Source organism: Mustelus asterias, chromosome 16 (genome assembly GCF_964213995.1).
Source record: "Mustelus asterias chromosome 16, sMusAst1.hap1.1, whole genome shotgun sequence".
NCBI classification, from domain to species: domain Eukaryota; kingdom Metazoa; phylum Chordata; class Chondrichthyes; order Carcharhiniformes; family Triakidae; genus Mustelus; species Mustelus asterias.
Genome location: NC_135816.1, coordinates 88,488,444 through 88,500,268, shown reverse-complemented (window position 1 = coordinate 88,500,268; position 11,825 = coordinate 88,488,444). Strand labels below are relative to the sequence as shown.

The 11,825-nt window shown below is 49.1% G+C and overlaps 1 protein-coding gene across 1 annotated transcript; it reads right to left on the bottom strand.

The window, feature by feature from the left end:
• Positions 1 to 8,645: 8,645 nt before the first annotated feature.
• Positions 8,646 to 10,981, bottom strand: LOC144505279 (beta-1,3-galactosyltransferase 5-like). Its single transcript, XM_078231349.1, has 2 exons — positions 10,778 to 10,981; positions 8,646 to 9,963 (listed from the first exon to the last, which is right to left on the bottom strand). The coding sequence occupies exon 2, from the start codon at positions 9,949 to 9,951 to the stop codon at positions 8,998 to 9,000; it is 954 nt and encodes a 317-aa protein (XP_078087475.1). The 5' UTR covers positions 9,952 to 9,963; positions 10,778 to 10,981; the 3' UTR covers positions 8,646 to 8,997.
• Positions 10,982 to 11,825: the final 844 nt, after the last annotated feature.

The window sequence follows — 11,825 nt, the reverse complement described above, 5'->3', positions numbered from 1 at the left end:
TAACCCAACCAAAGCACAACTCACAAAACCAGAGGTCCGATATCTGGGGCATTACATAAGTCAGGGAAAGAAAACCCTTCCCACGGACCGAAAAACAGCAATTGCCAACATGACCCGTCCGAACACAGTTAGGGGGGTGCGTAGGGTAATGGGACTCTTTAATTACTGTCGGAATTTCATCGATCAGTTTGCATCCATAGCAGAACCTATCCAGCGATTGGTAAAAGGGGGGAGGCCGGGGGCAGAAATCATTGAATGGGGACCCGAACAAGAAACAGCATACTCCCACCTGAAATCAGAATTATTAGCGGCCCCAGCCTTATGCCTGCCCAACATAGCGAAACCGTTCCATCTTTTTTATAATGCGGAGGACGGATTCTATAGCTCCGTTGTGACTCAAGAAAGTGGGGGCACCATGAGACCTGTAGCATATTATTCGGTGCGGCAGTCCCCGATAGCCAAAGGACTACACAAATGTGTGGCAGCCCTGGACTGTGCCGCATGGGCAGTCAGGGTGTGCGAACCCATTACTATGTTAGGACAGATCATCCTGCACACAAAACATACAATAGTAGAATTATTAAACACAGGTCGACTCCGAACTGTTTCAGATGCTCGAAGGGCAACTTGGGAGGCAGTGCTCCTTCCTCAGGACCAATCTATTAAAATCGTACGAGATACCGGAAGAAACCCAGCAGAGGGGTTCCTTCCAGACGGCAGTCCACATCACTGTCCGATTAACCCAGACATGGATACAGAGGATGGGATTAGTGATCAGCCACTGGAGAACCCCGATATAATACTATACGTAGACGGGTCCCGAAGGCAGGTGGAGGGACAGTACCGCACAGGATGGGCAGTGGTAGATCAGGAAGGAACACTAATAGCAAAGGGCACCATGGGGGGGGAGACCTCTGCTCAAGTGGCCGAGCTTATAGCATTAACAAAGGCCCTTAGCGCAGGAAGGGACAAAAGGGTAAACATATACACGGACAGTCAATATGCGTTCGGGGTGGTTCACGACTATATGATAGCATGGAATAGGCGCGGATTCATTACCGCAGCGGGGGGACACATAAAACATGAAAATATAATTCGAGACCTGGCCACAGCATCCAGACTACCCTCAGAAGCAGCCGTAATTAAAATAAAAGCCCATCAAAAGACAAGGACTGTAGAGCAGAAGGGGAACCAACTAGCAGATGCCGCTGCTAAAGCTGCAGCAGGGGAAGCCCTCCCACAGATAGCTGCCATCACCTCTTCCCCCATGGAAGAGATGGATGTTCATAAACTACAGGGTAGCGCTGACCCAGACGAGGTGGCGCGGTGGAAACAGACCGGGGCGTCCTTAGACGAAGATGGTATATGGAGGAAAGGACATCAAGTAGTCGCCCCCTCATTCATACAGGCGGAACTACTTCGACTCCACCACGAACCAAACCACTCCGGACGGGATGGGACCCTAGCTCGTTTATCAGGAGATTGGTGGTGGCCAGGGATGGGGCGGGATGTAGCTAAGCACTGCCAAAGATGCATCATATGCGCACAGCATAACCCTGGCCGGCCCCTGAAGGTTAAACTAGCAAACCAACCCAGGCCAAAGGGACCTTGGGAAAACCTCCAAATTGACTTCATCGGCCCTCTACCCACCAGTCGTGGGAAGAAGTACTGCCTGGTCCTCATTGACCAGTTCACCCGATGGGTAGAAGCCTTCCCAACCCGGGATTGCGGGGCAACCACTGTAGCCCACATCTTAGCATATGAGATAATACCCAGATGGGGAGTCCCGTTACAACTGGACTCCGACCAGGGGACACACTTCACAGGCAAGGTAATGAAACACGCATGTAAAACCTTAGGGATCCGACAGCGGTTCCATATACCATACCACCCCCAGAGTGCTGGAATGGTAGAGAGAATGAATCGCACCCTCAAGAACACGATAGCAAAAACTATCGCAGAAACAGGTCAGGGGTGGGTAGATGTCCTTCCCTGTATCCTGATGCGCCTACGGGCCACCCCAGGTCGAACCATAGGGCTCACCCCGTTCGAACTAATGACCGGGAGAGCAATGCGACTCCCCGAAAACATCGCCGTGGGAGGGGAAGAAATGACACCCCTCCGGGACAAGCTCAAACGATATGTGCAACACTTAGATTCACAACTCCGAGACCTGCACCACACAGCCAGGGACCAGCAAGCCATTAGAGACCAGGCTAAAAAGGAAAATGTCAGTCATACCCCCACCCTCCCTCGAGTAGGGGATAGGGTTTTGATTCGGATTGCCCCAGACCGACCCGGGTTTGCACCGAAATGGATGGGACCCCACGAGGTTATCCTTACCAGCGATACATGTGCGTGTGTCGATGTGAAAGGAAAAGGCCGATGGAAACATTGGTCGCAATTAAAATCCTATCACCACGGGGAAAGAGGACAGAGCAGACTGACTGAAAGGACAGAGGATGCTCCGTCCACTCCACGTATTGGCCCTTAACCATCTTTGTCCTTACAGCGGAAATCGAAATAACAACCTTTATTTTCCAACACTAAAGGAACTATATGCCAACCGAGGCATGAATGTATATATGTAGATAGAAATAAGAATAAGATAAGTAAGACAAGTTCATCACCTAATATGAACCTAACGACTGGCGGCCACCAGGTTTTATATATCCTCCCCCAACCCCTCTCCAGAACCATGTGGACCACTTGGAGGATGATCCTCGCGGCGACCTTCCTGACGAGTGTGGCACCCGAAGAACACCCCATCTACCCGCGATTCCACGGGGTAGCCTTCAACACATCAGAGGCACTATGTGTGCCAGCTGGACCGGACCCTATGAACAGTAGAACTTATCTTAACGCATGGCTACAAGTTTACCCGGGTATCAACGAGATCTGCTTCACTTGCACTTTAGAAGGACTCCGGACATGCATTCAACAGCGGGACCTCCAGAACAGAGACCAGTGCGTTTTTGGGACTCTCTGCGCCCTCCCCGACAACCCACAAGAGGCCCGACCACAGGACACTTTGAATTCAAACATGGACATTTGCGGCTATTACGGACTTGTTGAGGCTCCCGCAGTCTCATTGTATGTATGTTTTGCACCGCTTCCAACGCGGGCCCCCACGACCACAAGGCCCGAAATCTTACCCTGTCCCTTGCAAAGCAGGGGACCGGAGGGAGGACTGGTGTTGTGGAACGAGGGGGAAATTGTGTACGACAACGTAAAACATGAGGTGGTACCTGTCCTGATCGACATTTCAGGAATCCAGGTACCCAGGCATTGCTCAGAACAGGTACAGAACTTGTATCAGATGTTAGAGAGAGAGACCATAAAACGGGCCATTGACGCAATGGGGGCCACACACTACAGGGGAAACATAAACACCAACACATACCGAAGCAAACGGGGTATTATCAATGATATGCTCACAGGGCTGAATACAGGAGACACAATGATTAACTCCATTGACATCCAGGGCCTCAACAGTAAAATTGAACAGCTGAAAGGGGTAATGAAAAACATATTACAGCGGTCATTAGACCAGCAGGCGGAACAAGCATTCTTAGGGGAAGCGGGCGCCCATATCCAACTAGATGGGATTGCAGTGTTAGAAGCACATGCCCGAACTATCAATCGCCTCATAGACAGGGAAAGGGAAGACACTGCCCGGGTACAACAGGGACAGTTATGCCATGCATATGGTCAGTGGATGGTGGCACAAATACGACACAATTTGGACCAGGTACACAGGGGGGAAGTGCCCGATTGGATCGACAGCGCCCAACTAGCGCAACTCGCAGATCAGAAGGGGGTGCTGGATGACCGGACCCTGAAGGGGATGACACAAGTATATCCAGTAATCCCCGACTGCGAGGTTAGTGAGGGCACCGGGATAGGAATGGTTCTGCTAATTCCAACGGTCACACAGGACGCTGGACCATTCCCCATCTTCCGAATTGAAAATATTGGTGTTGTTAGGGGCAACGCTTCCCTCCGCTACCACATAACCGAAAACATGGCCATCTCCAAACATGGCATAATGTCCAGTGTTTCTCTCGCAGGGTGCAAGCAGAGGGGAGAGGTCACCATCTGTCCTCACCCACTGAGACAAGGAGAGGCAGCAGAATGTGGGTTTAACCGAACACAGGACTGCACCTTAGAGATTATACCCGTAGACCCACATTTCGCCCGGGCAGGATACGGGGGGCGGGGTAGATACTGTGTAGCCACCACACGTACATCATTCACATATAACGGATTAACATGCCCAATCCCCGACCCTAACTTCTGTTTTACCCCTCGCAAGCCAGTCACTATAGGTCAAGCTCACATCACCAATATTCGAAATAGGCAGACCATAGCCTTTAATGCCACAGACCCCCTAAAAGACAACCTAAGAGACTACCAAGAACCCGAGCAAGCCCCCATCCCACACCTGACCGAAGTCCTAAGGGAGCTCCGACTTAAAGTAGGACACTCCGTCCGATTATACCACCGGTTACAGTCACACATCAAAACCTTGGAACAAGATACCGAGACGGCGTTACGAAGTCAAACATGGGTACAGAAGGTGTGGGACTGGGGTCTAAATGTAAACATCCACCCCTGGGTCCGAATTACATCGCACACACTGGTGGTCATCCAACTCATCTTAGCCCTTTCCTGGGGATTGGCTACATGTTATACCTACCGCCAGCGGAAGAGAATGAAAGCACATAAGAACTTAGTTAGAACAATTGGTATGATGGGGCAGGTAGCCAAGCGGGATGATTACTCCCGCCTACACATGATTTGACAAACTCCGGGACTCCCCTAAACTGTACGACTGCAGCGTACGGAGGCAGGAAGCACCGGACGCAAAATATAATAAAGGGGAGAAAGATCGGTTAGAAAAGTGAAAAGGAAATAAACAACAAAAATTCACTTTTGACCGACAGCGGGGGACTGTAGGCGGGCATAAATTTTGTGGGTATTAGGATTAGAATATTTCTTAAACTATAACTCGATAAATGAAGCAAAACAGGACAGCATTCAGCCAGAAAGGTGTGAGTAAGGCAAGCAGACATCTTTTAAACACAGAAACCAGGTTGACAAAGACTCAGGAACTCGCATCAATATGCTATTCAGAAAATATCTTGAGACCTGGAAAACTTCCTGACATCCCATCAAACACCCATTGTCCAAAGGAATTCAGAGACATAAAGCAATTATCACACTCTTAAACCAAACTTTACATATTAAAACTCTAGACCCGAAAACCCATTAACGGGATAACTATAAAAGAAAACCATTTACACATCAAACTCCACACCCACAAACCTATTGAAACAGGATGATTATATCAGGAAACCACTCACAAACCATTTACATATCAAAACAGATCGTTACTATAACTATACTCCGTTTTGGCAGGCAGGCAGAGTACTTTACGGGACTGTCTTGTCTGTGTCCTGATTGTACCTCCGTCGACGTAAAACACTATAATAAACTGTGCTGTTAACGATCTTGGCTCTGGGTGCGAGTGGTGTGGTATCTGTTCACTCGCGCTAACACCTCACTAACCTGGTGGAGTTTTTTGAAGAAGTGACCAAAATGGTTGACGAGGGAAGGGCCGTGGATGTCATCTATATGGACTTTAGTAAAGCACTTGACAAAGTCCCTCATGGTAGGCTGGTGAAAAAGGTTGGATCTCATGGGATAAAGGGGGAGGTGGCTAGATGGGTGGAGAACTGGCTTGGTCACAGAAGACAGAGGGTGGTAGTGGAAGGGTCTTTTTCCGGCTGGAGGCCTGTGACTAGTGGTGTTCCGCAGGGCTCTGTATTGGGACCTCTGCTGTTTGTGATTTATATAAATGATCTGGAAGAAGGTGTAACTGGGGTGATCAGTAAGTTTGTGGACGACACAAAATTGACAAGACTTGCAGATAGTGAGGAACATTGTCAGAAGCTACAGAAGGATATAGATAGGCTGGAAATTTGGGCAAAGAAATGGCAGATGGAGTTCAATCCTGATGAATGCGAAGTGATGCATTTTGGTAGAAATAATGTAGGGAGGAGCTATATGATAAATGGCAGAACCATAAAGGGTGTAGATACGCAGAGGGACCTGGGTGTGCAAGTCCACAGATCCTTGAAAGTGACGTCACAGGTGGAGAAGGTGGTGAAGAAGGCATATGGCATGCTTGCCTTTATAGGACAGGGCATAGAGTATAAAAGTCGGGGTCTGATGTTGCAGATGTATAGAACGTTGGTTCGGCCGCATCTGGAATACTGCGTCCAGTTCTGGTCGCCACACTACCAGAAGGACGTGGAGGCTTTGGAGAGAGTACAGAGGAGGTTTACCAGGATGTTACCTGGTATGGAAGGGCTTAGTTATGAGGAGAGATTGGGTAAACTGGGGTTGTTCTCCCTGGAAAGACGGAGGATGAGGGGAGACTTAATAGAGGTGTATAAAATTATGAAAGGAATAGATAGGGTGAACAGTGGGAAGCTTTTCCCCAGGTCGGTGGTGACGTTCACGAGGGGTCATAGGTTCAAGGTGAAGGGGGGGAGGTTTAACACAGATATCAGAAGGACATATTTTATACAAAGGGTGGTGGGGGCCTGGAATGCGCTGCCGGGCAAGGTGGTGGAGGCGGACACACTGGGAACGTTTAAGACTTATCTAGATAGCCACATGAACGGAGTGGGAATAGAGGGATACAAAAGAATGGTCTAGTTTGGACCAGGGAGCGGCGCGGGCTTGGAGGGCCGAAGGGCCTGTTCCTGTGCTGTATTGTTCTTTGTTCTTGCTTGTGGCCCTCCCGATGTCCTTTTTTTGGTTAGAGGAGGAGGTAGGAAGGGAAACACTGACGCAGTGTTTGGGGTTTAACTGTCGCTTCACAACAGCTCCTCCACAAACCACTTTCTGGTCGCAGTGACTGCGCCGATGCAAATCTTGCCTGCAACAGCCAATCAGCTCCGCCGCTCTGCTGCCCTCACCTGCGAGGATGGTTAATTCTTTAAATCTCTTGCATAATGGCCGATTGGAAGCAGAATGGAAACACGACATGCTGCTACTGAGGCTGTATCTCGATTAACCTATCCCTTAACCTCCATTGTTCCTTCACTTTACCTCGCTCTGCTTTCATTCACATGACTATCCTCATTTAAGTTTAAAATGCAAGCCTTGGACCTGTTCTTCTCTCCCTCAAACTCAAAGTTCAATACAAACATATGATCACTGACACCTAGGTTGGCCTTTGCTATGAGGTCATTAATTCCTCTGATCTTGTTGAATAATAGCATAGCGTGGTGGTATAGTGGGTTAGCACTGTTGCCTCACAGCACCAGGGACCCGGGCTCGATTCCACCCTTGGGTCACTGTCTGTGTGGAGTCCCCACGTTCTCCCCATGTCTGCGTGGGTTTCTTCCGGGTGCTACAGTTTCTTCCCACACTCCAAACATGTGCAGGTTAGGTGGATTGGCCATGCTAAATTGCCCCTTAGTGTCTAAAGATGTGAAGGTTGGGTGGATTAGCCACGTTAAATTGCCTCTTAATGTCCAAAGATGTGCGGGTTAGGAGGATTAGCCATGGTAGATGCCGGGAATTATGTGAATTGAGCAGGGGTTGGGCCTGGGTAAGCTGCTCTTTTGGAGAGTTGTGTAGTCTCAATGGGCCGAATGGCCTCCTTCTGCAGTGTCTGGATTCTGTGGATTCTATAGCCTTCTGTCTGGTTGGCTGTAGAATGTTCTGTTGTCAGTAGCTATCTCAAAAATGTTCTTTGAATTCCCCTTAGCTGATGAATCAATTTTCCTGCATGTTGAACAACACTTGGAGGAAGCACTGAGGGTGGCAAGGGTGCAAAATGTGCACTGGATGGGGGATTTCAATGGCCACCACCAAGAGTGGCTCGGCAGCAGCACCACTGATCGAGCTGGTCGGGTCCTAAAGGATATAACTGTTAGACTGGGTCTGCAGCAGGTGAAGGAACTAACAAGAGGAAATACCTCATCCTTACTGATCTGCCGGCTGCAGATGCATCTGTCCAGGACAGTATCAGTAAGAGTGACCACCGCACAGTCCTTTCGGACAAAGTCCCGCCTTCACATTGAGAATAACCTCCATTGTTTGTGTGACACTATCACTGTGCTGAATGGAACAGACTTCGAACCTCGCTCTGGGCATCCATGAGGCGCTGTGGGCCATCAGTAGCAGTGGAATTGTACTCCAGCACAATCTGTAACCTCATGGCTCAGCAGATCCCCCACTCAACCATTACCATCAAGCCAGGGGATCAACCCTGGTTCAATGGAGAGGGCAGGAGGGCACGCCAGGAGCAGCACCAGGCAGACCTAAAGATGAGGTGTTACCCTGGTGAAACTGGACTACTTGCATGGCAAACAGCAAAAACAGCAAGTGATAGACAGAGCTCAGCGATCCCACAACCAGCAGATCAGACCTAAGCTCTGCAGTCCTGCCACATCCAGTCGTGAATGGCGGTGGACAATTAAACAACTCACTGGAGGAGGAGGCTCCACAAATATCCTCCTCAAATATGGTCAGTGCAGGCTCGATGAGCCAAATGGTGCCTTTCTGCACTGTAGAGATCCTATAATTCTGTGAACACCATTGTAACAATTAGATTTAATCCATTTCATGTGATCTATGCTTTTATTTGCCATCTGATTTTAATGATTAAAAAATTTCAGTCACTGTACAAAAATTGTGAAAAATTTCTACCTCCCTGAAAGCACCTATTAGCCTCGCATTCCATCCACTGCCCGAACTGATCAAAGCTCTCTCATTCCAGCTCCTCCAATTATATCCGTAATTCCCTCTTGAAACTTCCTGTCAAATCAGCTCCCCTCAGTCCCATTTAAGCAGCCCAGTGTCGATCCAAACACCTCGCTGTGCAGAATTCTCCTCACCCCCCGCTCTGGCTCGCGCCAGTTTTGCCATTTTTGACGGGGGGTCAGTGTGAGGCCTCTCCAAAATGGCTTCCCTCCTTCACTCGTCTCCAGGGCAACGCTTATCTGCTGCGTCCTCCAGTGATTTCCAGTTGCTCAGCAGCTCAGAGGGATTCACCCCGTGAGAGGTGACGAGTTTCCGAAAACCACAAACAGAAAATGACACCTTTCCATTGAAGAACTTTCGCTCCGAGTGGATTTCCACAGGATCAATCTTCAACTGCGCCAAACACAGCCCGACGTAAACATCCTCCAGTTTAAAGTGGGGGATGAAACTGGAAACATTCAAGACTCGATTGGCAACATCGGTTGAAAGCACGTACCCAGTGCCGGAACAGAATGGTGGATAGCTATTCTGAGGATATTCCTGTTCACTGGCGTACCATTTACAATTTTTGTCCCTGATGGGTCCGAAACCCCTCATGACAAAGCCGGTGAAGATGTTCTTGCGATTCTTTCCCAACAAGAGCTCGGTCAGATAATCCGGGTTGACAAACATGTCGGAATCGGTCTTCATCACGAAGGAGGTGGACGGACAGAATCGGTTCACCCACTCCAGCCCCATCAGTACCTTGGTGGTCAGGTTGTAATAAGAGTCGGTGAAATTTTTCTGGATGATGTCCTTGTGCAGTGAACTTTCTTTCAGCAGCTGCTCCTGATGCTCTCGGCTGTACCCCAGCAGGAAGTAGGTCACCACCCTCTGGCCATGGGTTGTCCGCGCTCTCCCCCATGTCTGCCGAATGGCCGAGCGACCTTCCAACAGGTCCTGGGCACTGGTGACCAGAAGGACCAGGAATGGGGGATTGGTGTCACAGCTGCTGTTGGGCAGCATGAGGAAGGAGTGGTCATTAAACTTCGTCAAGTGCAGAAAATCAAGCCTGAACTGGCTAAAATATCCAAGTATAATAAATATCAGCAACGAGGGGACAAAAACAAAAAGACATTTCTTTTCTCGATATAACTTGAAATGTCTTGCAGCAGAAAATAGCCCCATGCTTGGAACTCCCTGCAAAATAAAATAAACAGTTTGGTTTTCATGGAATCCCGGTAATCTAAGGGAAAATACTTTCCAAAATTAAGAGTATTTGGTTTGCCTTCAAACACGGGAACAGGAGGAGGCCATTCGGCCCCTTCTCCAGCCTGTTACACAGGAACAGGAGGAGGCCATTCAGCCCCTTCTCCTGCCTGTTACACAGGAACAGGAGGAGGCCATTCAGCCCCTTCTCCTGCCTGTTACACGGGAACAGGAGGAGGCCATTCAGCCCCTTCTCCAGCCTGTTACACGGGAACAGGAGGAGGCCATTCAGCCCCTTCTCCTGCTTGTTACACGGGAACAGGAGGAGGCCATTCAGCCCCTTCTCCAGCCTGTTACACGGGAACAGGAGGAGGCCATTCAGCCCCTTCTCCAGCCTGTTACACAGGAACAGGAGGAGGCCATTCAGCCCCTTCTCCAGCCTGTTACACGGGAACAGGAGGAGGCCATTCAGCCCCTTCTCCAGCCTGTTACACGGGAACAGGAGGAGGCCATTCAGCCCCTTCTCCACCCTGTTACACGGGAACAGGAGGAGGCCATTCAGCCCCTTCTCCAGCCTGTTACACAGGAACAGGAGGAGGCCATTCAGCCCCTTCTCCAGCCTGTTGCACAGGAACAGGAGGAGGCCATTCAGCCCCTTCTCCAGCCTGTTACACAGGAACAGGAGGAATTCCTTTAATCAGAGGCTCATGAGAAGTTCAGTGAAGGTACGAACCAACAGAGCGACAGAACCATTCAGTGCAGGTGGACAAAAGAAAACACAAGCAGTTGTCACAGAACAAAATACCTCAGAGATTGGTCAGTCCTCGTGTAAGATGTTCGAGTTCAGGGTCACGGTTCAGCTTCCAATTGGGTTTGTCTGTTTCGGGGTGTGGTGAGGCTGATGGTAAATAATGGACCCTGAAGCAGCCTCGATAACAAACGGACACAACTCCACAGCCCAGATCTTGCCCGCAATCACTACCACAAGAACTGAGTCTCCTCTGTGACTGCAAGCAAGAAGGTGTGGCTTTGGAATGCATCAGAAAAATTTCACCATCTCCTTTCGGTTAATGTGTAAACTTGCTGTTTGAAAATCCTTGTCAGCGAATCTTATGAGCTTCCTCCAGATAATGTGTGTGCAATAAACTGGCCCATCCATAATATTCCTACAGTGCAGAAGAAAGACTTTGGACCTATTGAGTCTGCATCGACTCTCCGGAAGAACACGTTACCCAGGCCCAACTTGCTGCATTATCTCCGGAACCCCACGCATTTACCATGACAAATATGTCTAACCTGCACATCTTTATACTGGGATGAAAGTGGAGCACCGAGGAAACCCATGCAGACATAGGGAGAACATGCGGACTCCGCACAGACAGTCCCAAGGTTGAAATTGAACCTGGGTCCTTGATGCTTTGACACAGCAGTGCTAACCACTGTGCCACAGTGCTGCCCAAGGAGATTCCTTCAAACCGCGTCAACAATAATCAAACTCAGAGTCCAATATTACTGGATAAAGAAGAAAAATGTTGTAAGCATGGACACTGTTGATGGCCAATTGAAATCCATTGAAGAGCAGTGAGTCTCTCCATTGAAGAGCAGTGAGTCTCTCCATTGAAGAGCAGTGAGACTCTCCATTGAAGATGAATGAATCTCTCTATTTGGGAGGAGTGTGATTCTTCCTTCGTGTAGTAACCCTGTCACTACCCATTCAGTCTCCTTTAAACCCCTTTCAAGATTCCACTCATTTCTTACTCTGTCCCTGACCTCCCTCAGTTCTATCCATCTGTTCTGATTTCACTTTTGTGTTGTTTGTGCAGTACTTTCTCTTTCAAACTCTTTCCATAGCA

Coding starts and splice junctions, on each gene's coding strand:
- LOC144505279 (XM_078231349.1), bottom strand. CDS start 9,951: ATGGGGCTATTTTCTGCTGCAAGACATTTCAAGTTATATCGAGAAAAG.